This window comes from Vitis riparia, chromosome 14 (assembly GCF_004353265.1).
Source record: "Vitis riparia cultivar Riparia Gloire de Montpellier isolate 1030 chromosome 14, EGFV_Vit.rip_1.0, whole genome shotgun sequence".
Lineage (NCBI taxonomy): Eukaryota > Viridiplantae > Streptophyta > Magnoliopsida > Vitales > Vitaceae > Vitis > Vitis riparia.
In genome coordinates, this window is record NC_048444.1 from 29,083,779 (window position 1) to 29,109,307 (window position 25,529).

At 37.3% G+C, this 25,529-nt stretch overlaps 7 protein-coding genes across 10 annotated transcripts; 3 read left to right on the forward strand and 4 right to left on the reverse strand.

Annotated features, from left to right (window-relative positions):
• Positions 1-415: 415 nt before the first annotated feature.
• LOC117930721 (protein AGENET DOMAIN (AGD)-CONTAINING P1) lies at positions 416-7,970 on the reverse strand. 2 transcript variants are annotated; one of them, XM_034851381.1, is made up of 4 exons: positions 7,893-7,970; positions 2,767-3,230; positions 1,445-1,891; positions 416-795 (listed from the first exon to the last, which is right to left on the reverse strand). In XM_034851381.1, the coding sequence occupies exons 2-4, from the start codon at positions 3,193-3,195 to the stop codon at positions 781-783; spliced, it is 891 nt and encodes a 296-aa protein (XP_034707272.1). In that variant the 5' UTR covers positions 3,196-3,230; positions 7,893-7,970; the 3' UTR covers positions 416-780. The 2 variants fall into 2 exon arrangements, with proteins under 2 accessions (XP_034707272.1, XP_034707270.1); XM_034851379.1 differs by lacking the exon at positions 7,893-7,970 and having other exon boundaries at positions 2,767-3,255.
• Positions 3,509-6,418, forward strand: LOC117930715 (pentatricopeptide repeat-containing protein At3g22690-like). The gene has a single exon (XM_034851373.1). It carries the CDS (start codon positions 3,530-3,532, stop codon positions 5,561-5,563), a length of 2,034 nt encoding a protein of 677 aa, XP_034707264.1. The 5' UTR covers positions 3,509-3,529; the 3' UTR covers positions 5,564-6,418.
• LOC117930643 (pentatricopeptide repeat-containing protein DWY1, chloroplastic-like) lies at positions 5,650-5,955 on the forward strand. Its single transcript, XM_034851276.1, has one exon. The coding sequence runs from the start codon at positions 5,650-5,652 to the stop codon at positions 5,953-5,955; it is 306 nt and encodes a 101-aa protein (XP_034707167.1).
• LOC117930718 (putative pentatricopeptide repeat-containing protein At1g56570) lies at positions 7,665-10,136 on the reverse strand. 2 transcript variants are annotated; one of them, XM_034851377.1, is made up of 2 exons: positions 9,322-10,136; positions 7,665-9,214 (listed from the first exon to the last, which is right to left on the reverse strand). In XM_034851377.1, the coding sequence occupies exons 1-2, from the start codon at positions 9,931-9,933 to the stop codon at positions 8,003-8,005; spliced, it is 1,824 nt and encodes a 607-aa protein (XP_034707268.1). In that variant the 5' UTR covers positions 9,934-10,136; the 3' UTR covers positions 7,665-8,002. The 2 variants fall into 2 exon arrangements, with proteins under 2 accessions (XP_034707268.1, XP_034707267.1); XM_034851376.1 differs by having other exon boundaries at positions 7,665-9,217.
• Positions 10,137-10,860: 724 nt separating this feature from the next.
• LOC117930716 (alkaline/neutral invertase A, mitochondrial) lies at positions 10,861-15,694 on the reverse strand. The gene is made up of 6 exons (XM_034851374.1): positions 14,699-15,694; positions 13,723-13,888; positions 13,398-13,609; positions 12,802-13,295; positions 12,670-12,718; positions 10,861-11,523 (listed from the first exon to the last, which is right to left on the reverse strand). The coding sequence occupies exons 1-6, from the start codon at positions 15,470-15,472 to the stop codon at positions 11,197-11,199; spliced, it is 2,022 nt and encodes a 673-aa protein (XP_034707265.1). The 5' UTR covers positions 15,473-15,694; the 3' UTR covers positions 10,861-11,196.
• Positions 15,695-17,457: 1,763 nt separating this feature from the next.
• On the forward strand, positions 17,458-20,447 carry LOC117930825 (psbP domain-containing protein 1, chloroplastic). The gene is made up of 3 exons (XM_034851576.1): positions 17,458-17,701; positions 19,333-19,767; positions 20,017-20,447. The coding sequence occupies exons 1-3, from the start codon at positions 17,513-17,515 to the stop codon at positions 20,236-20,238; spliced, it is 846 nt and encodes a 281-aa protein (XP_034707467.1). The 5' UTR covers positions 17,458-17,512; the 3' UTR covers positions 20,239-20,447.
• A 174-nt stretch (positions 20,448-20,621) lies between these two features.
• On the reverse strand, positions 20,622-25,499 carry LOC117930824 (AP-3 complex subunit mu). 2 transcript variants are annotated; one of them, XM_034851574.1, is made up of 8 exons: positions 25,335-25,497; positions 25,016-25,115; positions 24,261-24,371; positions 23,079-23,168; positions 22,231-22,478; positions 21,444-21,653; positions 21,156-21,363; positions 20,622-21,015 (listed from the first exon to the last, which is right to left on the reverse strand). In XM_034851574.1, the coding sequence occupies exons 1-8, from the start codon at positions 25,367-25,369 to the stop codon at positions 20,770-20,772; spliced, it is 1,248 nt and encodes a 415-aa protein (XP_034707465.1). In that variant the 5' UTR covers positions 25,370-25,497; the 3' UTR covers positions 20,622-20,769. The 2 variants fall into 2 exon arrangements, with proteins under 2 accessions (XP_034707465.1, XP_034707466.1); XM_034851575.1 differs by having other exon boundaries at positions 20,927-21,015; positions 21,114-21,363; positions 25,335-25,499.
• Between the last annotated feature and the right edge of the window lie 30 nt (positions 25,500-25,529).

Consider the following 25,529-nt stretch of genomic DNA (forward strand, 5'->3'; position numbering starts at 1 on the left):
TCTTTTACTTCTAAATTGGTTTCTTGATCATGTTCTGGTTTTATTGTTTAATAATTTCACACAAGTTCACAATTAAGAGAGACAAGGTCCATCCAAGCTTGAACCCACTCCAAGAAAAGAGGAATTCATATTCCTTTTCCAGTGATGAATGCCTCTTCCTATATGGCTCTAGTGTACTGGCTTTTATGACAGAAAGATTAAAGATAGTGGTTGAGAGCTAGGACAAAGTCAGATGACTGTTATTATTAAAGCCTTTCATAACCACTCTAATTTAATTCTCATATACTAATACAGCAAGATGACTTTAAGTTCAATACTTTCAAAGCACATGGTCAATGAGCAATACCGAACCCAGGCCTATTTAACAAGTTGCTAAATTAGGCATAGAGATGCAAATCAAGAAGCCATTATCACATAAGGAGAAAAACTCAACACTTGATCTCATAAACAATGTCTATGTATATGTATGAACTAGAAATAATTACATGAAAAGTTATAGCTGTAATAATTGTGAAGTGGTAAGGGTTGCAATAAAGAGACTCCACAATTACAAAAAGGAAATCCATAAGAATGCCTAACTGTATGGATATAAAGGCCACTAGACAGCTTGTCTGATAGGAGAACTGGAGAAATCTGAAATTCAAATCAGAGGAGGCACACATATTATGCTGCCACCTTAACACAAAAGGCCCTCAAATCAAAGGCAATAAACAATCAAACTCAAGATGAAAAATATGCTGATTCTGCAGTATGAACAAGCCTCTTGCACTTCTTCAATAATCACAACTCCAGAGCCTGGTCAGGATTCTCAGTTAGGCAACCAAGCATGGAATTTCAATAACAAGTATAAATTTTACCCAAAAACAGAAAAATCAGAGAAGTGAGATTTTCGAAGGAAAATAAAGGTGGCAAGATTCAAACTATGCCACCAATTCAGGAGTTCCAATGAAGATATGAAATTCTTGAATATTCAGAAAAAGAAAAAGGAAAAAGATTCAAAACTGCCAAAATTTTCTGAATACTTTTTTTGAAACCATCTAAATTTCTTAACTTGATTTCATCCCAATTCAGCTCAAGTGGACCATCTTAATCTCAATTGGAAACCTGGATGTGGCTTTATTTTTCATTTTTATCAGAAACAAAGATATATTGTATATCGATATAGATCAAGAGAAGGATGAGAGATCCTCCACATAAAATACAAGATCTAATCAGAATATGACTCAAACTCCTCCACTATATATGGAAACCTATACAAAAATTAATCTAATTACAACTATAAATCAAGACCGAACAAGCTCCTCTCATGGAAACCTGATTGTGGCTTTATAGCAAATCTAAAACCCTTGTGCAAACAAGACTGGATTTTCCAGTGTCCCAAACAAGTATCCACATTACCAAATGTGCAATCAGGAAATTTGTTAAGAGTACCTAGAAGTCATACCTGGGAAGCCTGAACCCATTTGCCATCAATCCAATCTTGATGAAGCCTTAAATCAGAGTGGTCAAACTTCATTTCTTCATTGGTGCTCCTGAAATAGACTATGTAACATGATTGACTAAGAACTTTGGAAATCACGCCCACCCACCATCCATCATTGTACAAAGCATCGACCTCTTCAAGCAGATTGAAACGGTCAACCACTACAGTTTCTGGAGGATAAGGCCTAATGTGCAAAGCGTCAACCTCTTCTCTCAAAAAATCAGTATCATCATCGGTCCTTAGGCTTTTGTACTCAATCATGAGTTTGTCCTTCCCTATTGCTTTAACAATAGTTGCAGCAAACCAGGCACCCTGAAAACCATCTTCATCACTGCTGACCTCAACCAGTGTCCCTTCACTAAACACACTGCTAACATCAACTGCTGACTTCTCTTCTGTTTTAACTTTCTGCAGTCCAAATTTTAACATGCTGAGTGCTTAAATTAAGCATGGCAACAACACAAAGGAAAGAAAAGCAAGGGATAAAATATACAGAATAGCAGATGATTATGAAGAACCATTTAATTCAAAAAGAGGTATTCATGTTTTTACATTCAGGCCATTTTCTTTGTTGAAATATCCTTCCTTACTCCTTTACAATTGGAACATCTTCAACTTGTTTCTTTTTTCTCAAACTGAAAAAGTCTCCACCAGAGAGAGATACCATAAGCTTTCCACAAAGAACTTAAGATAGTTTTGTAATCATGTACATAAAGCACTGTCACTACAAGGTAAATAATGTATATAATTTCAATTCTCACTACAGTTTCTTCATCATTTCTTTCAAAAGGAAATTCTAGGTAACCGTCTTATCAGTGATCCCTTAAATGCATCACCGCTTTTCGGAAACTGAAAAATCAAGGGTATTATCACATTGGAGTGAACAACATTGCTCTAAAATTTTCCTTGAACTTGCCCTAGTTTTCTTAAAGTTTCAACACTTATAAAACTTTGATGTGCTTAATAATTTATTTTTCTTCTTATTTTCCATGGCAACCAAACAACAGAACTGACATTCCTTAAATGCAACACCAATTTTCAGGAAACCGAAAAATCAAGGGTATTATCACATAGGCGTGAACAGCATTGCTCTAAAATTTTCCTTGAACTTGCCCTAGTTTTCTTGAAGTTTCAACACTTATAAATCTTTTTTCCTAATGCACGTAATAATTTATTTTTCATGGCAACCAAACAACAGAACTGACATTCCTTTGATATTCTTAATATAAAGAAAGAAAATCAAAGCAAACCCAAAAACAACAACCGTAGATCAACTTCTATACCTCTTCTTCCAATGGCGGAACCCAGTTCCCATTAATCCATTCGCGATGAAGCCTCAAGTCGTTCTCAGAAAACTCCAACTGCTCCCGGGAAGTCCTGAAGAACACTGCGAACCGCGAATTTTCATGAGCTTCGGTGATCACACCCTCCCACCACCCATCATTGTAATACGCGTCGACCTCCTCGCTGATCTGGAAGGTTCTAGAGCGCTCTCGAGGCGGCGGGGGCCTCAACTGCAACACATCCATGGTCTCTCTCAGCGGATTCGCTCCAGATTCGTCAGCCATTATGGTTTTGTACTCGACAACCACTAGGGTTTTGTTTTTCTTCTTTGCCGGCGGTTTGACCACCGTTCCGGCAAACCAGGCGCCTCGGAAGCCATCTTCGTCGCTGCTAATCTCAATCTCCGCTCCCTTCTTGAAATAATCCATTGGGGAATTTGGAGTCAAGGGTTTCTGCCGTGGAACTGAAGCGAACCAAACGGAAATGGACTGAGAATTGGCGGGAGATATATATATATATATTAAGTAAAGACAAAAAAAAAAAATGATAATGGAAATGATTTTTTGATATTCTTTTTCAATATAAAAATATGAAAAATAAATAAATAAAATTATTACAAATTTATATATTTATGTTGATTTTAAATTTATTTTATTTTTCTAATTTTCCCCCATATTTTCTTTTGATTTTTACAAGCATGGGATTATTTGATCCTTTTTTGGGCCTTTGACCTGTGAAACGTCCTGTAGGGACTCCACATCTATGAGTCTCGGAGTCCTTACTGCCCATCTCTCTCTTATGAAACTTTCGAAACTGAATCAACTTTCTTCAGCCCTTAAATCAACGTTTAATCACAAACCCACGTTCAAACCCACAATAACTCTATCAATCTTAGAGACCCACTTGCACAACTGCCACAATCTCAAACAATTCAACCGGATTCTCTCTCAGATGATCCTCACTGGGTTCATCTCTGATACATTCGCTGCCAGCCGACTCCTCAAGTTCTCAACTGATTCACCCTTCATTGGCCTCGATTACTCCCTTCAAATCTTCGACCGCATTGAAAATTCTAATGGGTTCATGTGGAATACCATGATGAGAGCATATATACAGAGCAACTCTGCGGAAAAGGCTCTTCTTCTATACAAATTAATGGTGAAAAACAATGTGGGTCCTGATAATTATACTTACCCGCTTGTAGTTCAGGCTTGCGCTGTCAGATTATTGGAATTTGGAGGGAAAGAGATACATGATCATGTTTTGAAAGTGGGGTTTGATTCAGATGTGTATGTGCAGAACACATTGATTAATATGTATGCCGTTTGTGGGAATATGAGAGATGCCCGGAAGTTGTTTGATGAAAGCCCCGTGTTGGATTCAGTTTCATGGAATTCGATATTGGCAGGGTATGTTCAGAAAGGGGATGTGGAGGAGGCGAAGTTGATATTTGATCAGATGCCACAAAGGAACATAATTGCTTCCAATTCAATGATTGTGTTGCTTGGGAAGATGGGGCAAGTGATGGAGGCATGGAAGTTGTTTAATGAAATGGATGAAAAAGATATGGTTTCTTGGAGTGCATTGATTTCGGGTTATGAGCAAAATGGGATGTATGAAGAGGCTCTGGTTATGTTTATTGAGATGAATGCTAATGGAATGAGGTTGGATGAGGTTGTGGTGGTTAGTGTTCTTTCTGCATGCGCTCACTTGTCCATTGTTAAGACAGGGAAGATGATCCATGGATTAGTCATAAGAATGGGGATTGAATCTTATGTGAACCTTCAAAATGCTTTGATTCATATGTATTCTGGTAGCGGGGAAATAATGGATGCACAAAAATTGTTCAATGGAAGCCACAACTTGGACCAGATATCTTGGAACTCCATGATATCTGGGTACATGAAATGTGGGTCAGTCGAAAAGGCCAGGGCATTGTTTGATGTCATGTCAGAGAAGGATATTGTGTCATGGAGTGCAGTGATATCGGGTTATGCCCAACATGACTGTTTCTCGGATACTTTGGCATTGTTCCATGAGATGCAGCTAGGACAAATAAGGCCTGATGAGACAATTTTGGTGAGCGTGATCTCAGCTTGCACCCACTTAGCTGCCCTTGATCAAGGCAAGTGGGTTCATGCTTATATACGGAAGAATGGCCTAAAGGTTAATGTTATTCTTGGTACGACCCTACTAGACATGTACATGAAATGTGGATGTGTTGAAAATGCATTGGAGGTCTTTAATGGAATGGAGGAAAAAGGGGTTTCTTCTTGGAATGCTCTAATTATTGGGTTGGCTGTGAATGGGTTGGTAGAAAGGTCACTAGATATGTTCTCAGAAATGAAGAACGATGGTGTAATTCCCAATGAGATAACCTTTATGGGAGTTCTCGGGGCCTGTAGGCATATGGGCTTAGTAGATGAAGGGCGCTGCCACTTTGCTTCAATGATTGAAAAACATGGGATAGAACCCAATGTTAAGCATTATGGATGTATGGTTGATCTTCTTGGGCGTGCAGGTTTGCTCAACGAGGCAGAGAAACTCATTGAGAGTATGCCTATGGCACCGGATGTTGCTACCTGGGGGGCATTGCTTGGGGCTTGTAAAAAGCATGGTGATACTGAAATGGGAGAGAGGGTTGGAAGGAAGCTTATTGAGCTTCAGCCTGACCATGATGGTTTCCATGTATTGTTATCCAATATATTTGCTTCAAAGGGTGATTGGGAAGATGTTCTAGAGGTCAGAGGGATGATGAAGCAACAGGGAGTGGTGAAAACCCTGGATGCAGCTTGATTGAAGCCAATGGAGTTGTTCATGAATTCCTGGCAGGAGATAAGACACACCCATGGATAAATAAGGTTGAGGGAATGTTGAATGAAATGGCTAAAAGATTGAAGATGGAAGGCTATGCTCCAGACACAAATGAGGTTTCCTTTGACATTGATGAAGAAGAAAAGGAAACTGCTCTGTTTAGACATAGTGAGAAGCTAGCAATTGCCTTTGGGCTACTGACTATTAGTCCACCAACACCAATAAGGATAATGAAGAATTTGCGAATATGTAATGATTGTCACACTGCAGCAAAGCTTATCTCCAAAGCTTATGCCCGCGAAATTGTGGTGAGGGATCGGCATCGCTTTCACCACTTCAAGGAAGGGGCTTGTTCTTGCATGGATTATTGGTAGCAGATATTGATACAAAGCAAACTGGTATTGACAATGCTCCTGTTGTTGAAGATGAGCATCATTTATTACTCCAGATGAAGTATACCAACACCCTGCCAAGCAGCAATTTGCCACTGCCTTCTTGGATATCACTCTTTAGTTCCAAAGTGATATTTGGGTAAAAAAAGAAGAAATTGTGAATATCTATTGAATGACATGCAGATCGGAATATATTAGAGCTTTGAGAGTGAGGTTGTATTGATGACAGCCACTGCTTTCACCTTTGAAGTAGAGGTCTTGTTGATGATGTAATTATTGATAGCAGATTTTGACCAAATGATAACTTACGACATGGGACATTATTTTGTTGCCAGCTTGAAGGTTTAAGAGCAGATCAACAAGCTCTAACATTTCTTTCTCTCCTCCATATTGGGAGTTCAGGATTTGATCAAGGAAGATGGAATATCTTACAAGCAAAAGAAAAGAAAACCACGACAGAAATAAAGAAAGAAAGAAGATAGAGAGGGAAAGGGAAGATTGTGTAGACCATGTGTGGAAGCATAGAAAATGTGAGGCAGCTCAAGTTTGATCAAGCATCATTGTTTTTCATATTTAAGTGTTCAAATGAGCTATAGATTCTCAAACTCTGTTCCTTGTATGCCTCTGTACTTGTATGAAAACGTGGGAGAGACCTTTATTCTTTTGGCCTACCAGGATAGAACTATTGGAAAAAATAGGCTATGTAAGTCTGATCATTTCTTGTGAAAATATTCTAATAATATTTGCTTATCAGTTTTGCAACATGCTTCATCCAGGAAATGTCATTCAAGAATTTCTCTATTTTTGTTTGAAACAAACCTTGACTCTTGATCCAGAATCGACAAAGAGTCGAGGTTATGACTTTGATCATGGGAAAAGTTGGGGAACTTCTGATAGCTACATGCTCCTAATCAATCAAAGAAAAATGTCAGTGCATTAACAACTGCATTGGATGATATGTTTGATGTATTATGTATGTCTATGTTTTTCCAGGGCTCTTGTTCTCTTGACAGTGTCTTAAAGATCCAGGTATTCTGGCATTTTTTATATCCATGCTCAAACATACCCCATGTTACTGACTGAAGCAAAAAGAACAGTGTGACAATATTGAATATGACTTAGATCGAACAGACAATTGAGTAAAGTTAAGCTTACGAACCTTGAGTCCATCTAAAACAAGCTTTCTGAAGAAACCTGTTTCCAAGGTCTGCTGGGAAATTTGTCCCAGATCAAATGGGAGCATAAAGGAAAAAGTTTTTATGAAGCAAAAATGATACATAATCTATCTTCAGCAGATTTTACTTGGCTGTCTTAGTAATGCTACAGAATGAGTTTAACCTTGCCTTTTGTTAATCTTGCAGGTTCATAGAAATGATATCCGACATAAAGGAAAGTGCCACTCTTCCTTTCCATTGAAATGGTGTTCTCCATGGAAGGAAAGCTCCTCCCATCAATTAGTTTTTGGTTTGCTAGTGATTAAATTTGAGATTTCAAAATTTTCAAAGATCATATCTACCTGAATTTGGTGTAGGAGTTGAATGTCTTAGTCCTATATGGTATGCATTTTAAATAACACATCTTGTCTTTCATTTCACATCCATGGATTTGAGGTTGTAAACATGTCATGAAAATCTAAAGCTGCAGTCCTAGAAGTTGTCCCAAACAACAAAGGGCACTCACAACCAAGCAAGTTGAAGAATAATATTTCAATGCATTTCTCTTTGGTTATTAATGTGTTGTAGTACAAATTAAGGTCATAAGATAAGTACATTATGAATTTTGTATATACAAACAATGGTCTTTGCTGATCTGACAGGATGTCTTATTTGTTGCACACCATCAGGTTACTACTACAGATCATTCTTCTTCTCTGTTATAATAAAATAGGATCTCTTTCAAAGACGGAAAGGTCAATTTACCTCGAAACTTTCTTGCCAGTACCCACTTCGGGGTTGTTCATAAAAATCAAATGACTCTTCAATCCCCCATTTGCATATGGTTTTCTCACCTATTGGACTTCAACTGCTTCTCAAGTGCCATCTTCTAAGTCATATATCAAGCAATCTAAATCAGGAACATACCCTGATTCCTTCATATGCCCAATCAAATTTTCCAGAACTTGATATATCCCCTCTATTTTGGAGCCCACCTCATCCCCAACAACAAAACTATAGACATGATTTCCTACCTCGACCCAGCTCCTACCAGTCTCCTTCTTATTTCCCATTCTTTTCATCAACTTTCTCAGTCTTGCAAACTCCCCCCACTTACCATCAGCTGCATATATATTTGATAGCATCACATAAGTCCCTGCCATATTAGGCCTCAGATCCAATATCCTGTGAGCAGCTAATTTTCCCAAATTGGGAAACGTGTGTGCTTTACAAGCTCCAAGAAATGGCCCCCAAACGCACTCATCAGGCTTGAATGGCATGCTCTCTATGAGTTCATAAGCTTCCTCAACTTTCCCAGCACGTCCTAGCAAATCCACGACACACCCATAAATCTCCTGGTCTGGACTAATGTTATAATCACCCACCATTAATTTAAAATATCTCAAGCCTTCATCTACAAGTCCAGCATGACTGCAAGCACTAAGAATGGCCATAAACACGACTCGGTCAGGCCTAATACCTGAACTGACCATCTTGTCAAACAATTCAACAGCCTCTTCTCCATACCCATGAGTCCCATACCCAATCATCATGGCAGTCCAAGAAACCAAATCTCTACGAGACATCCCCCCAAAAACTTGATGCGAATCAGCAATATTTCCACATTTGGAATACATGTCTATAAGGGCATTAGACAAGGCCAAATTCCCATCAAGGCCTCTTCGAATAATCCTCCCATGAATCTGTTGTCCACAATTCAAAAATGCTAAGGTCGCGCAGGCAGCCATAATGCTGGTAAATGTGAAGCAATTTGGACTGAAACCTTCTGACTCCATCATTGAAAATACATATAGAGACTCAGTTGGATTGGATCTTTCATATCCCGCGATCAAGGTGTTCCATGTGATCAAATCCCTTTGATTCATTTCATAGAAATATCTATTTGCTTCAGAGAAACAACTACACCTGCAATACATGTCTAGTATAGAATTCATGACAGGAAGATTGGATTCAAACCCATGTTTAGTCACTGCTGCATGCAGTTGCTCTCCAAAAGTATGCGATCCAATTGAAGTGCAAGCTCTCACTGCAATTGAAAAGCTAAACGGGTTCAATTCCACTTCCTCCTGCTACCCCATAAAGATGCAAGAAACACTTAAAATAAGCTTAAATCCATTGAAGATTATGATACATGTACACTACTAACAAAATTGAGGTTATACCTGATACTTACCAATAACATTTGCTGGAAAACGCGAAGCCCACCATAGCCATCATCTCTATGAGTGTACCCTGCAATCAAAGTAGTCCATGATACCTCGTTCTTCAAATGAATACCACGAAAAACCATGCATGCATCATCCATACTAACACAACAAGTGGCATACATGTCCATTAGTGCATTATCAACGTAAATAAAACCATCTAAGCCATGCTTAATAGCCAACCCATGAACAAGCCTCCCATATGAAAGACACTTCATTCCTTTACAAGCCTTTAAGACACTTGATATGGTAAATGCATTTGGGTCAAGCTCTTCATTCATCATCTCACAGAACACCATCCATGCATGAGTATGGTTGTTACATGAGGTGTAGCCAGCAATCATGACTGTCCATGCAACCACATCTCTCTCAGGCATTTCATCAAACAGTGTACGTGCTTCTCCAATTAAGCCCTTTCCAAAGTACGATTTGATGAGAGTTGTGGCCAAAACGGAGGGCCCTTTTGGAATGAATGGTGGGTTTGGTGGGGTTGTGCAGTTTTGGACTAATTGAATGGAGTTTCTCACTATGAGTGGAATTGGGTGAAAATGAGTGGTGGATAGTAGTTTTCTGGTGCTCATCTCAGGTGTACATGATCAAAGCCTCCAGAGGGGTGTTTTGGTTATCAACCCAATTCATTTGTTTCATTGCCTAAGAAGTTGTAATTGCATGCGGCAAGATACACACAAGATAAAATCCCTTTACTTTTATCACCCTGCAGGCTATTCCTTGATACGGGTTCAATTCATTCTCAAAAAGCCCTCTACTAAAACCACTTAAATAGTGGGAGATTTAGGGTTTTGGCAACATTTTCGAAAATGATTCCCTTCCTAAAAAATGATTTTTGAGAGCGGTTCTTGATTTGGAAACTCCAATATAAAAATATTTTGAAATAATTGTTAAATAAACTTGAGATAAACTTTGGGATCTTTTTTTTTTTTTTAATTATTATTATTATTATTATTATTATTATTATTATTCTAATATTATTAAGGAGCATAGTCTAAAGTGGTGTTTGTTTTTTGGGTGGATAGAAAAGGTCAAAATATTTGGTTTTTTCTATTCAGCTAAAAATAACTTATTGACATTATCCAACATAGCTAAAATGAACTTGTTATCAATAGATTCAATTTAGTTAGGTTCAATTTAGTTATGTTGGATCAATAGGTTCATTTTAGCTATATTGGATGATGTCAACAAGTTACTTTTAGCTTAATAGAAAAAACAAAATATTTTAACTTTTTCTATTCAGCCAAAAAACAAACACTACCTAAATTTTACCTGAATATCATTGTTTTTTTTTTGACAAAAAAGTGAAGTGAAGCCAATGTGTGTTAGAACTTAGAAGACATTTTTCTACTTCCATAAAATGAAAATATCAGTAATTTGATTTTACGAAATTATCAAACATTTGCCCATCAAATTCATGAATTGGAAACTCTTAATCAAAATCTGGGGAAAAAAAGAAAAATGTAACACCATTCTGCCCACAAGAGAGAAAGAAGACATACAGAAAAACCATTTCTTATCAATGCTTTGAGAAATGAGATTATCAGTGTAAACATGTAATGAATGTTACATAATATACATACAGACAGCCATCAATGGAACCATTTTTCTAGTTCTAAGGCTCCCCATAGACTAGTATTCCGATGCTGATCAACTTGTCTGGTTGATCGGACGAAAATGTATATTATTTCTGCAGCAGGAGTTAGTGAACTACTGAACTCTTTCATGTAAATTTTAAGGGTTCAGAACTATGTTTCTCGACTCTGTGTTCTAACCTTGGAACTGTACAGTTCTAAAAGGCATTCAAATTCAGCCTTGAAGAGAATGGATTCTTACTACACAAGAATCTGTGACCTGGCGGCGAATCGTGAGCATTTTCTCCGGCCAGTTTTGCTGAGGCCACAGACACATATCTCAAGAAGATCATAGTCCTCCTCCCAGAATAGCAAGGCTGCCATCTCTGGGTTCTCCAAGAGCATCTTAGAAGTCAGGTACCCAGCAATTGTCCATGTTTGAAAGAGCCTGGATTGCTTTCCAATGAATCTTCCGTTCCGGGTATCATAATATTCTGGCCAACGATCAACTGCGAGCCTCTTCTCTGCATCAGCAACCGCCTTCCTGGCTAGTTCTGGTCTGCCCATCTTAATGCAAGCCAATGTGAACTGAAATAAGCATAAGAGATGATTTATTAGTGAGCATGTCAAGCTCAGTTACTAGGATAGCAGACATGTGAATCCAATGTGAGGGAGAATTTAGGTTTATTTAGCATTCCTCCTCTCACAGGGGTGCAACTTAGGAAGGTTGACTAAACAGTCTAAACTCAACCGCATATTTGAGAAGGCTTGTACAAGCATTTTTAATACTTGGGTTGAATTTTCGCAACGGAAACCAATTGGGCTAAGGGTTTGGGTGACCTAAGCTTAACCCAAAATTGATATAATATTTTATAATTTATATTACTATATGTAATAAGATTATTAATCTTATTACATATAGTAATATAAGCATATAAATTGAATAATCTTATAAAAATAAGATTATTCAATTTATATGCTTTCAAATAATTTTTTTTAAATATGAAATTTAATTATATTATATACTATTTCATTTTTCCAAAAAGATAAATGGATTTTTTTTCTTATTCTCTCAAGATAATGTATTATTTGGGTTGTGTTTGGTTCTCATAAAGTATTAAAGAAAGGAGAAAAATAATAAGGAAAATGATTTTTCTCATATTTGATTGTACTATGAAAAAATATGAAAGAAAATCAAATATAATTTGAATAAGTTAGAAACTTATACATTTTCAAATTATTTAATTTTTATATCAATGAGCTAAAAAAAGTGAAATGAGTTTAAAGTAGTATATAAAAATAATTTATTGACCTTGAATCTATTTTTTATTTTTCTTTTACTTTTTCTCTTTATTTTCTTTCCCTTGCATTTTTCCTTAAATTTTCGGGAAACCAAACATAGCCTTAGTATTTAAATTTTGATAAACATATCAAAGATGAAGTTAAAAAAAACAAGCAGGTTAAACCCAACCCAACCCAATTTGACCCATACAACCCAAACACCCACTCAACCGGAGCCGAGCCTAACCGAAACTTAATTCAAGCTCAAAAAAATGAGAGTGAGTTGGGCTCAAGTTAAGCACCTTAGGTTAGAGGTTAGGTTGGGGTTTGGGCTGAGTGTTCATTAATTTAGGTTGGGTTCAGGTTGGACGCAATCCCAACCCAACTCACACCACCTGACTCGCAGCCCTAATTCCTCAAAAACATGCATACTGGAATCAAATCCCAGCTTACCTGCCATAAAAGCGTTGGCCAAGATCCACCATTATGATATGACCAGGGGCTGTAAAATCCAAACAAAAGGAATCAGTGTTAAGGGATTTTCACAATCAAGTGTGCAGAAACAGCATGAGAAATTCTACTCACGTATTCTTTGGGTCACTGCCAGTGATTATACGCCACTCCTCATACTCCAAAGCAGGGTAACATATTTTAAGAGGCATATGCCCCACAAGATCATCCCATTTAGCTTGAATGGTATCAAGAATACCCTGATTCTGTTTTGGAGTCCCCAAGGATGAAATAATTGACCAAAGATTTCCAAGTGTGAAGAACCTGAAGTCCATGTGAGCTGGCTGTAGATTTCCTATCAGATACCCGCCTTCCTCTGGGACCCAATCCATTAGCCAACTGGGAATCTGATCAGGGTAGATATTGAACTTGTTGGTGGCATCAGTGGAGTATTCCTCTGTCTTATATCGGTATATCTCATTAATCTTTTTCATATCCACCCAATAGTATTCCCTGATGTGGAATGACAATGCACTGAGCCTGTTATTTATGGCCCTCACTAAATTTATTGATGCATCATTCTGAGTGAGCATCTCACGGGAGCAGCGAAGAGCTGAGTAGAATAAGGCCTGTGGAATCAAACTTCTTGTCATAAGTTAAAACAACAATAAGTGAAGTTGTTGATTCTATTAAGAAGCCCGACGAATGCAGTTATTGGTAATTCAACTCACCTGGATCTCAAGGGGGTGACCATGAATACCCATCCGCCGATCTATCATACAGGAGCCATCAGTTACAAGCAGAGAAGGAAACATATCAAATCCATCAGTCAAACACAAGTTTAGAATCAGTTTTATGCCCGTCTGGACGTCCACCCTTTCTTGTAATGTATAGTCACCAGTGATCTTTCCATAAGCCCTTAATAAGATAATCCACCACAACCCTGTCAAAGAAGTCAAGATACATATAAGAAACCAACTAAGTTTAAGGGAAAAAGGTTGTCCCAAAAGGAATTGTCCACAGCTAAACAAGACAGGGATACAATTGTTCTCTTACCGGAATCCACAGGTGCAACACGACCAATAGCTGACTCGCCAAAATCTGGATCTAAAACTTCTTCATGAGCCTCATTATTGCCATCAAGAGGCACTGTCCTAACTTTAAAACTTGCTGGCATCAGCCCCTGCCCTGGGCTGTAGCAGTCCACTGTTTTCTCCCAACTCTAAGGAGCAAAAGAGAAAATATTCAGTGCCTACAGAACCATCATACAATAAATGGCCACACTTTACAAGCATTACACCCAATGCTAATGATTGGCTAAAATAATGTAAACATAGAATGAATAGACACCTTCAAATTTTATGGAAAATGTTAATTGCATTACTCAAGGAAGAAGCAATATACTTTTCTCAATAACATCACAAACAAATCCATACCAATTTACAACTTCCAACTATAGATAATCCCCCTGTTAATATTATGTATGAAAGCAACTGCAATTTCTTTGGTGATGAAAAGGGAGACTAAATGTGCATGATTCCCCTGGATGAATTTATACATGATGACCTGCTTCATCTTGTGTGGATATTGTCCACTTTGGCCCAGTAAGTCCTCATGGCTTAAAAACATGTCTCCACCACACAAAGTTCTAGAAACAACTTCTCCTATCTGATGTGGAACATGATGATATGATATAATGAGAGTTTTTCCTAAAGCAACACTCCACCCCCCTTTCGTCTCAATTTAATGGTCAATGGGGGACCAAAACTAGCAACAGAGATTTTCTAACATGGGCATTTAGAAACCACCTCATAATGAAACTACTAAATTATAATTCCCATAGCATTTGAATTCACAAGCTTGATGCGAAATTTGAGCCAATCACCAAAGTCATCATCTCTCCAAATTGAATGGCAAAAGCATAATTCGACATTAAAACAACATCATTTGATGAAACTTCCTAAATAATAATGGAATTTCACAATTACTACAACAGATACAAAACCTTAAAACAGAAGAGCATGTGAATCACCTGCAATTGCAAGGTATGAAGGAGGAAGTTCCTCACAATCTCCCCCTCTCCCTTAAGCAAGAAAGCAAGTGCCGATGGTACGAAGTCCCGAATAAACACTTGATCATAATTGAGCGGCGTCTTGTCACCGGGATCATTTGCGGCCATAGTCCCAATTGGGCTACCGCAATACATCACAACTGCATCTTGCAACAACTTCCAAGCCTCTTTCTCAGCCTCAGACTCCTCTCTCTTTGTAATCAAAACCTCATTCTCATCCACACCCTTCACATTCTCCCCATTCAAAAAATTTCCATCAACTTCTATCCTAGATTCTTCATTATTTTCTATTGTTTCATCTATATCAATTCTTTCCACCACCAATGGCTTCACATTCATACCACCCTGAACATAAATCTTCTCAAAGTTCTTGTCATTCACACGGGTCTCAACCGACGTCGAAAAACTCCTAACATCGGAAGAAACACTAGAAATCACAGATAGACGCCTAACATTACCGCTGGAAAAAACCCTAGATTGGCCAAACCCCGGACTGGGTACCCGAGAAAACTTCTGGGTATGATCAATAACGCGACGAAACCCCAAGTTCTGTAAAGGGCATGAACGAAATTTACAAGTATGATCAGAATTAATGCGAAAATTGGATAGATTACTGGCCAAGAAATGGTGGGATTTTGGAAGTGGGCATCCAGAAAACGGCGAGTTTCGGCGAAATAGTAGGATTCTAGAGGAGGATTTCATGGTGGAGTTTGCAAAACAATGGATGGTAATCATAGGAAAAGATTGGACTTGAGAGTGGAATACTGGAATCGGTTGAAGAAACAAATCAAATATGTAAAGATGTATAAAATCTATCTATTGGGGAACTAATTTTGAAGATTGAAACCGTTTCTGACGGGTGAAAACGAAGAGAATAAGACTTTTCTTCGAGCTGAGAAAGAGAGAAAGAAAATTGGAGGAAGAAGATGTGATCAAAAGATTGAGAAAGGAAGGAGAATGGTCTGAAAATTTGGTGAATTCCATTTTTATAAATAGGCGGTGAAGGAGAGAAGACTGGATTTGAGAAGGTGCAATTACCATTCAACCCCTGGACAAGAAAATATATATTTTTATTTTTAAAAATATATATAAAATGTATTACTATTTTCAAAATTCCTCACTTTATCATTTTTTTTTGCATTTTTTCTCTTTTTGCTGGAGTTTGATAAAATTCTCTCACTTATCACATTATTTATGTTTTCTATGACATTAAAATCCATTCGATTTGACATGGAAAATACTTTTGAATATCAAAATATTAAATCAAATTAGGAATGAGGATTAATTTTTATTGTAAAATGAAAAAAAAAAAGTTTATTTAATTGAATTTTATAATATAATTTTGTTTTTAAAAATATTTTCAAAGAAACACTAATTTTGTAATTTTATAAAGCTTTTATAATATTAAAGTTTTCGGGAAAAAATATTTATTTATGTTTTCATTTTGAGTCTGTCCAAGGAGAAGAAAATGGTCTTTTCACCCAATCAAGGACCTGCCGCTCCACCGTATAATTCGGTGTGTAGGTGTTACACTTTTGAATTCCACGTGGCATACGATGATTGGACCTTGATAATTATTAGTGATCTTAATTTGCAAAAAAATTAATTAGTAAATTTCGGTCTACAATAAATGGATAGTTTTGGTGGCCGCAAGTTTTTGGGTTGTCTAAAAATAGGCGCACGTGGGAGGCACGGGAGATTCCCTCGGAAAGTGGACAACAAGATAAGTGGTTTGGCTGGTGACGTGTTAGAGCATTTCCATCCACTATTATTTCGGTTTCCACGTATTTATGAAACTCCATTTTTCCGCCACTGAAATAATGACACGTGGCAAAATCCATTTTCTGGATTGCACTTTTGCGCCCTTTCGACTCCAATCTTCTTCATCGGGAAAGCCCTATCCATCCGTGCCACGTCCACAAAGTGCTTCCAAGAGGGAAATTGCGCAAGAGAATTGTTTGACACGTCATTGAGCGGCTCATGCATATCCTTTTTAGATGGACCTTCGGGTTCTATTTAAGGATCTCCACAGCAATTGACATTCCATAAAAATCATTTCAACTGGGTAAGGTTGCGTTTGATTTGGTTTGGTTTTTCAATTTATTAGTTTTTTTACTAGAATATTATGTTCAATTTTCATAGATTTAAAATATATAAAACTTACAATTTCATTTTTTTTTCCCAAATAAATCCAATAAAATGAGACCCCTCACTTGAGCTAGGCCTTCTCCATTAGATTTGGTCATTTTAGATGGGTTTGGGTCTGGCCCAAAACTGGCACATTGGCTTGGTCAACTTTTTTGTTGGGCCAAAAATAATAAAATTCATTTAACAATGATTTTAAGAAACGTTTTTCATCTTAAAAAGTGTTTAAAAGTAAAAAAATTAAGTGTTCGAAAAATTTTAGAAAACAATTTTAAACATCCGAAAAATCATTTGTAGCGTCTAAGAATTACTTATATTGTTTTCTAGAGGACCAATTGATAGATGGTTCTTCTAAAAATACTTGTAGAGAAAACACTTTCACTAAAAATACTTTGAATAGACAAACACACTCTCAACTAAATTAGACCCAAACATGACTAATTGCAACCTATAAGACGCCCTCAGTCAAAAAGGGGATCAGGCCCATTAACTTCTGAGCCCAAGGCTTAGGTCCATCAACCCCCAAGGCTTAGGCTCACTAGCCTAAATAATCCAAATGTACCTTTCACCCTCTCTCTCTCTCTATCCATTCTGTCAGTTCTCAGATTGTGTATCCTTGAGGTCTCGCAAATGGCTACAGTTCTCAACTCTCTTCTTCCACCTCCGACTCGCTGGTCTTCTTCTTCTTCTTCTTCCTCAACTCAGCCCGCCGGTTCAACTCGCCCTGCGATGTCGTTTCATTACCCAGATTTCCCCGCTCCATTTGCCATCACCAACTACTCCGCGAGTTCCCGCGCCATTTCTTGCCAATTACAAACTGTAATTTCTAGACACTTCGACTCCAATTCACTCTCTTTTGTCATCTAATTACCCCTGTTTGGTTGCGGAGAAAACGTGGGAAAATAAAGTAGAACAAAATTATGCTTTATGTATGCCTTCTGTCATTTTGTCTTCTGGGGTTATAAATAATGTGAAAAATCATAAGATTCTGGACTCCGACTTCCATGTTCTCACCAATTGAATGGATCTTATAATGGGGTTTTCTTTTTCGTTGGCTTTGGTAGTTGTGGCCTCTTTTTAGCTGTTTTGCATTTGAAGAACGTGATTGGAAATTTGGAATTTTTCTCATCCTTTTGAAGGTGAGAAATGGTTTTCCCATCTGGGAATTACTAAACCCTAATGCAAAGGCTAGTTCTATGATCTATATTTCATATGAATTATATTGTTAAGATTCTGGACTTTGATTTCCTGTCTTTTTCAGCATTTTCTCTGCATATTTTTGTGCAACTACTTAATTATTTTGTCAGACATTTTTTTGTTATCATATTATAAGACTCAAAAGAGAAAAATTGGCTGAGATCTTCACTTAGGTTTTGGCTGCATGGTTGGAAGTTAATTTTTAAGATTCGGACTGTTTTGGCAGATGCATAATGTACATAATATCCAGTATCCAGGCAATAATTGGGGTATTTGAAGTTGGTTTATGAAGAAGAATACTCAGAATATGATGACTCTGAGGATGAACTAATGACCTTGTCCATCTATGTGCATAACATGTTAGAATTTGATTAAGCCCTCAAGGCCTAAGTCAAGTGGTAAGGGGTTGTGTGGTATTGTAGGAGGCACCAGGTTTGTGTCCCATTGGGGGCAAAAAAAAAAAGGATTAGGAATGAGGGTTACCATCTTCCATGACTTATAGGCTCTGTTTGGAACTTGGAAAGCAGGAAGGACAAGGCAAAATTTGAAAGGGAAGGTAATATAATGGTAAAAAGGGAGTATGGTGCAAGAAAATTTATGGGGTTTGATCTTTTTTTTGCTTTTCCTTCCTTTCTACTCTCTGAGAACCAAAATGGTCTTAGGATTTGTTTGGATCTCCCAAAGAATGAGAGAAATGAAGATTTCTTGAAGGTATATAAGTTTCTATTGTTTGATTATGATGGAAACTGGAAGGAGGATGAAAGCATTATGGGTATTACAAGAAATTCATACAACATGAGGTAAGTAGAAGGAATTTCCTCTCTAACACTTTCTTCTGTCTATTCCTTTCTAACAGTTAATTACCAGTCCAACTACCAAAATTATTAGACATTTACCTAAACCAGTAGGTCCTTGGGCGGATCCCATGTTAGCGCCAAGATGCTGGTTTTCATGGGCTAAAACTTGTATTTCATTTTCTTTTCATTTTTCCCTTCTCTTTCCTTCACGGTTTCTGAGCCAAAGGGAGCCTTAGGCTGCATTGATCTGACTGATGCCCCACCTCTTATGTAGTATAGATTCATGAGCATTTGCTCTTGGTATTGTTTTTAGTGTTGACGCTCCCTTTGTTCCACAATGAGCTGATACATGTTCCTCAAAGTAGTATTCTTCATGTGTTTGCATACTCTCTACATTTTGTGAAACTAACTAATCTGAAATGGCTTCTCACAATGCATTTTCTATCATATAATCAGACTAAAGGTTTTGCAGTTCTGAGGAGGGATGCAATGGCCTTGATCTTTTCAAGCTATATCTTCTCACGGGTTGGTCTTCACGATGTTGCATTGGCTCAACCTTCAGTTGGGTTCAGGGAATATATAGATACTTTTGATGGTTATTCTTTCAAGTACCCTCAGAACTGGATTCAAGTTCGAGGCTCGGGTGCTGACATATTCTTCAGGGACCCTTTTGTTCTTGATGAGAATCTCTCTGTCGAGTTATCTTCTCCTTCGTCATCCAGGTACAAGAGTGTAGAAGATTTGGGTCAACCTCAAGAAGCTGGAAAGAAAGTACTTAAGCAATATTTGACTGAATTCATGTCTACCAGACTTGGTGTCAGGCGGGAATCAAACATTGTTTCTACATCTTCAAGAGTTGCTGATGATGGGCGGACGTATTATCAAGTTGAGGTATGCTATTCTTGATTGAATATGGAACTTGCATGCTATGAAACTTATAAATGGTTAGGATAGTTGATTCAGATGCGACTGGAGTTTGCCTGTTGCATCAGCTTGACCAGACAATTGATCAGGGTCATTGAGAATGAGCAGGAATGGAGAGGAAATGGGATTGAAAACATTGAAGTATTCTTTCATTGGAATTGTGTTAATGTGTTTGTTTTCCTCCTCCTGATTCTTATCCCATGATATCATGTTCAGGTAAACATAAAGTCCTATGCAAACAACAATGAATTAGCTGTTATGCCAACGGACCGGGTAACTCGTTTGGAGTGGGATCGGCGGTATCTTTCGGTTCTTGGGGTTGAAAACAATCGCTTGTACGAGTTGAGATTACAAACACCTGAAAGTGTATTTCTAGAAGAGGAAAATGAGCTTCGACAGGTCATGGATTCCTTCAGAGTAAACAAAGCATCTGGCTGACCAGTTTATCTATGATGACGGTTTTCTTTTCTCCCTTTTCCTAGATATGTACCAGTTTTCTGTTCTTTGTATGCAATTTGCAATTGCGGTTCCAGCAACTGTGATAATTCAATCGATCTTTCTCATCCATTTTGTCCCAAATATGTGTATTTCCACTCTTCAATGCCGTTTAATTAGGGATAATCAAGATAATGTCTTATCAATTTTGAGTATATTGCATTCCTATCAGGTCTCTGCTAATGACACTTATCAGATTGTATCCTTGATCTTAGACTCGCTCCTTCTAGTATCACACAAAAGTAAAAAACCAACTCAAACATGCATAGCAGATAGAAATTTCATGGGAGCCAAACAAATATGGGAAAGTGGAAAATTGAGGGTAATGCCAACAAAAAAAAAAACCATATAAAAAATTTCATTCAAGAAAGATATGTGAAATTCTTCATCTGTGCATTATAACATGGGACAACAACAAACAATACAATCCAGAAGCAGCATGGTTCAAAATTAACTTCAACAGAGAGTTGAAAGCTATGACCTTACTTCGTATTGACCTGCCTGTGTGAGAGCTCGAAAACCTTTGTATGGGCGACTTGGTAGATTCTTTATATCCAATGTATCTATTTGCAGGCCAGAGAGAGCAACTCCCATGATCCTAAAGCCCACTTGGAATGTGGGAAATACATGAAGGCGCTCCATACCTGTCTCAAGTGTTAGGGTTCCAGACAGTGAAGGGGCTTTATCCTTGGGAATTCGCCCAATGGACCAAGAGCAGGTCTGCAGAAACATATTAGCAGCAAATTATAAGTACTGAGTTGATAGAATAGCATGGTTTCTCAGCATTAACTTTGTGTTTTGGCTGCAAGTGAATAAACCTGATCATAAGTCCAGTAGTATCAGTCCCATCAAGCGAGTACCTTATTGGCAAGGATGCTGACTGTTCCATGATTGGAAGACAGATTTGCTGATAGAATACAAGGAGGTAGTTGGAATTGGACGGTTACTGAGTCAATTGTTTTTCCAGGATCACTTCGTATGCCAACCAACACACTGAGTCGACATGTCCCAGCGTCTGATGTTAGCTGTGGCTTTACATATATCGGGGTACTCTTCAACTTTTTGACCCTGAAAAGAAATGAGAATGAGTTAAACAGAAAAGACTATATGATAAGAATTCTTATGAGCTGTTAGATTTTTCCATGCACCTGTAACTCATGAGCTTAAACTGTCCATCAGGAGGCACAAATGAGAGAATGTTATTTGATTCCCATGGCCGAAACCGAACACAAGGATGGAATCTCACATCATTCAGAATGGAAGGGTTTGCAAATGAGAGTGTTAAATCAGGAAGGCCAGAAAGGTGGGAGTTCACTTCCACTTCTCCATATATCTCACATTTCACCAGTATCCCATCCCTGAGCACCATAACCAAATGGGTAAGTTTTTTTTCAACCTACAAGTATAAATGTGAGAAAAGTATAGTTGCTAGTTTGTGCAAGCCAGACATAAAGAACAATCAAGATAGGGAAGCAACAGCTTCAAATAAGTCATACCTATTTCAATTCCAAAAAAAAAAAAAAAAGAAGCAAAATTAAAAGTTAGTATCAATTTTGGGAGACAGAAGGGCATGCAATTGCAGACCTCAAGGAGATTGATAAAAGCTCATCATCATCCATTAAATTCCAAAAAAAAAAAACATTATCCATTTGAGTTGCTGCATCTTCCATCTCTGTTTGGAAAACATTATATACCATGGGCTGGAAATATTCTGCACAGTTGTGTTAATGATGATAAACATACATATGTGTGTGTAAAATCTCAGATTCCCATGAGTAGATAGAAACAGAAAAACTATAGTAGAAACAAAAATCTCAGATCCAGAATTCAGATTTGGACTACAAATTTTATCCATAAAAATCCTAAGGCCAAACACCAATTAGAAAACCTAGATGAAAAGGACAGAAGATTTAAAGAAAATTTAGTTGTATAGACCTATTTATGACTGCATCCATTTCTTCAAGAAGATCAACATAAACCTCATTGTTTGCATGCTTTGGCTCTGTACTTCTCCATGGAACACAAGATGCTGTTGCACCTGGAAGAGTGTTGCTTACATTAGAACTGTTACCAGTCACAACACCCAATACTTTGCTAACAATATTTGGTGGAGCGATCATCTCCCTTAGAATGTTAGGTTCTGTTGTCAGAGGGAAGCCATTGTCTATCATCTCATCCAGAAGCTGCAGGTTACACCAAATTTATCTATCATTTTCACTTTGTCCAAAACTTTGGGTAACATGGAAAAACCAATCTGATGAAAAGAAACAGAAAAAGGGGAAATGGGGAAACAGGATGGGAGCACATACACAAATTGAATTCACTTTTTGTATGATACAAAAACAAAATGAATTTAACATAGTTACCCTAATAGAATACTTTTCAAATTTAACCTATCTCTTTCTCTGGCTTCGATTTTGTGTGACTTTAATAGCTAATTTTAATTTGAAAGGATCGATCTCCTTCAAATTTCATACTGAACTTTTGTTATATGAGTCTGAGTACTAATCCAAGGAAAGTGGATATTAAAAAAAAATCAAACAACAATCCAATCACTCTTACCAAGGTAATGAATAATATATTTTTTGGGGAACACACAAGGTTTGTAGTATTTAATATATATATATATATATATATATATATAACAGCAATTGAAGAACCTGTCAATTAGATGGAGCAAATTGATCATACATGGCTAACTGTTTGTAAGAAACTATTCTGAAGGATAGCTGTAAGTTCTCATAGATTACAATAGACACCAACAGAAGATCATATACAAATACCTCATAGACAATCACAAAGTTATCCTTGATCACGTCTTCATTCAACCCTCCAAGATAATCTGACAGGACATCTGCGACTCTGCAAAGAAACTAAAGTAAAACGGTTAAAAGGTTAAGAGCTCTACACAGAAATAATGGCACTCTGAGTTGTAAAATGAAAGATGATTGCGTATGGCTAGACTTTACATCTCTTCAATAGAAGACCATATCAGAGTTGAGAATCTCATACAAAAGCAAGTACTCTTTTTATAAGATTCAGTTATGTACTCATTCAAGAACATAAAATTTAAGATCTCCTATCATTTCGTTCCTTTTTTTTTTGGCACATCTGCACTTTGCTTACAGATGCCAAATGCATTGGGATTAATCTGGTGCTGGATTAACATGCACATGCCAACTGGGTTCACCAAGCAACAAGCTAATAATATATTCATGAGGCATGGTTGGAACTTTCCAAAAGTCCAGAGTCTAATGTATTAATGCTAAGCAGCAGCATTCTGTTGAAATTCATTGAGAACATCACAACCAAGCACCTATGTGTGCATTTGGTTCATACAATATGGAGATCAGAAAAGAGTATCCCATTCGAATATACTAATGCAAAATGATAACCATATCCCTAAGTTGTGCCTTAAGAAAAGAATGACCATGGTGTTTTATAATAATTCAGAATGATGAGGGTGCACCTAAATTTGAATTGTAAGGAAAAAAAATAATGAGCATATCCCAAATTTCCAATTCCCATTCCCACGATTCCTTACATATAATGAAATCAGAAGTTGATAACTAGATAGTAGATATCCCATTTTCAGTATGGAGGCACCCATTCCAAAACCTCCATTCCCATTTAACAAATGCTCGAAAGGTTGATTTCTCCCAGCTCCTCTACAGATAGAATGAAATGTAAACTTTTTCTATGGTCATCTAAATGGATACAATGGGAAACTACTATTCTGTGGCAGAGAATCTAAAAGGGAAGTACAGAGGCTCAAAATGAGAACAAACAATATCTATCATGTGGAGGGATATATACATCAAATTCAAGTTCTTATTGTGGCAAGATACTATCTAAGAGCAACCCATGTTCTAGCAATCAAATTAGTGAACAGTAATCACTTAAAATTCCTCATGCCAAGAAAAATATAGTCCAGAGGAAGAAAGAAAAAAGGAAAGATAGCTCACCTCAATGCCCATTAAAGGAGGCATTTCAACTTGGGTGCAGGCTAAGAATGTGATTCCCTCACGAGTAATTTGGAAAATGTAATGTGTTGGTGAAGCAATTACTGGTGGAAGCTATTAACCACAAAGTATACAAAGAACATGACTTGATTATATGAACATTAAAACAAAATTAGATATAAAAGCTATGAAAAAAAACTTAAAATAATGCTCCATTTGGTTTCTAAGAAAATGTAAGAAAAGAAAAGGAACTAAAAACCAAGACCAGCTGAACTGGGGATAACTAAACTACATGGATTAGTTGAGACGGGTCTGTTTTATTTTATGAAAACCAAAACAACAGGAACCATAAAACCCAGTATTTAATTTCTTTTATTTTCTCAGCAGCCAAACGGGGAGAAAAAATTGAACCAATAAAGAAATCATGAATAAGGGGCCAAGAAGCAAACAAAGCACATAAAAATTATATCAACATTGAAACAAAACCAGAACTAAAAATTATCATTAAAAAAAAACACTAAAATAATGCTCCGTTTGGTTGCTAAGAAAATACTAGAAAAGAAAAGTAACAAAAAACAGGAGGAACTGAACTGGGGCTAATTAAACTGAATGGCTTAGTTTCGACGGGTCTATTTCATTTTCTGAAAACCAAAACGACATGAACCATAAAACCCAGAATTTCAATTTCTTTCATTTTTCTCAGCAGCCAAACAGGGATTAAAAATTAAACCAACAAAGAAATCATGTGTAAGGGGTACCTTGGTTGAATCAGCTTGGGAGACAGTCTGTTCCCAGAACCAATCACATATGGATCGATCAACCCGGTGTCCGGTGAGCTGTTTCTCCAGCATTACCTCTCTGTAAACAATCACCAAATCACAGCAATTCTTACAATTCCTCCCCGTCAATTCAATTGAACAAAGAAAATGGATCAAATTTGAAATTGGGGTACAAAACGAATCAGGACTAGTTCGGGGTTGAATTTGTTCTGGGTTTCATATGAATGCAAGTCTTCTAATCAAATCCAAGCAAACAAACCAACAAAAACCCAGAAAAGAGTGAGATTTGATTTCATACCCAGAATCAGAAAGAAGAAAAATACACTGCAACATGGCTCTCGCTTCGCGGGACCGACAGAAACAAAGAAGAGATGGGGTATGGCTTCGTGGGAAACTCCACTACTGGAGATGCCAAGCCTTCTGTTTGAAGAGGGTTCAAACGACCGCTCCGAACGCCCGAGAATAATGGTAAATATAATTTCTTTTTCTAAAA

Excerpts from the sequence above, each read along its gene's own strand:
- LOC117930721 (XM_034851381.1), bottom strand. The coding sequence starts at position 3,195 with ATGGATTATTTCAAGAAGGGAGCGGAGATTGAGATTAGCAGCGACGAA. Across the intron at positions 1,892-2,766 it reads TTCCGCCATTGGAAGAAGAG|AAAGTTAAAACAGAAGAGAA; the intron begins GTATAGAAGTTG and ends TTTGGACTGCAG.
- LOC117930715 (XM_034851373.1), top strand. The coding sequence starts at position 3,530 with ATGAGTCTCGGAGTCCTTACTGCCCATCTCTCTCTTATGAAACTTTCG.
- LOC117930718 (XM_034851376.1), bottom strand. The coding sequence starts at position 9,933 with ATGAGCACCAGAAAACTACTATCCACCACTCATTTTCACCCAATTCCA. Across the intron at positions 9,218-9,321 it reads TTTTCCAGCAAATGTTATTG|CAGGAGGAAGTGGAATTGAA; the intron begins GTAAGTATCAGG and ends TTTATGGGGTAG.
- LOC117930824 (XM_034851574.1), bottom strand. The coding sequence starts at position 25,369 with ATGTTGCAGTGTATTTTTCTTCTTTCTGATTCTGG. Across the intron at positions 21,654-22,230 it reads ATGGATGCAGTCATAAATAG|GGATGGGATACTGGTGAAAT; the intron begins GTCTATACAACT and ends TATGGTGCTCAG. Across the intron at positions 21,364-21,443 it reads TTTAAGCTCATGAGTTACAG|GGTCAAAAAGTTGAAGAGTA; the intron begins GTGCATGGAAAA and ends ATTTCTTTTCAG.
- LOC117930643 (XM_034851276.1), top strand. The coding sequence starts at position 5,650 with ATGGCTAAAAGATTGAAGATGGAAGGCTATGCTCCAGACACAAATGAG.
- LOC117930825 (XM_034851576.1), top strand. The coding sequence starts at position 17,513 with ATGGCTACAGTTCTCAACTCTCTTCTTCCACCTCCGACTCGCTGGTCT. Across the intron at positions 17,702-19,332 it reads TTTCTTGCCAATTACAAACT|ACTAAAGGTTTTGCAGTTCT; the intron begins GTAATTTCTAGA and ends TCATATAATCAG. Across the intron at positions 19,768-20,016 it reads GGACGTATTATCAAGTTGAG|GTAAACATAAAGTCCTATGC; the intron begins GTATGCTATTCT and ends TATCATGTTCAG.
- LOC117930716 (XM_034851374.1), bottom strand. The coding sequence starts at position 15,472 with ATGATTACCATCCATTGTTTTGCAAACTCCACCATGAAATCCTCCTCT. Across the intron at positions 13,889-14,698 it reads TTCATACCTTGCAATTGCAG|AGTTGGGAGAAAACAGTGGA; the intron begins GTGATTCACATG and ends TTTGCTCCTTAG. Across the intron at positions 13,296-13,397 it reads GTCACCCCCTTGAGATCCAG|GCCTTATTCTACTCAGCTCT; the intron begins GTGAGTTGAATT and ends TTGATTCCACAG.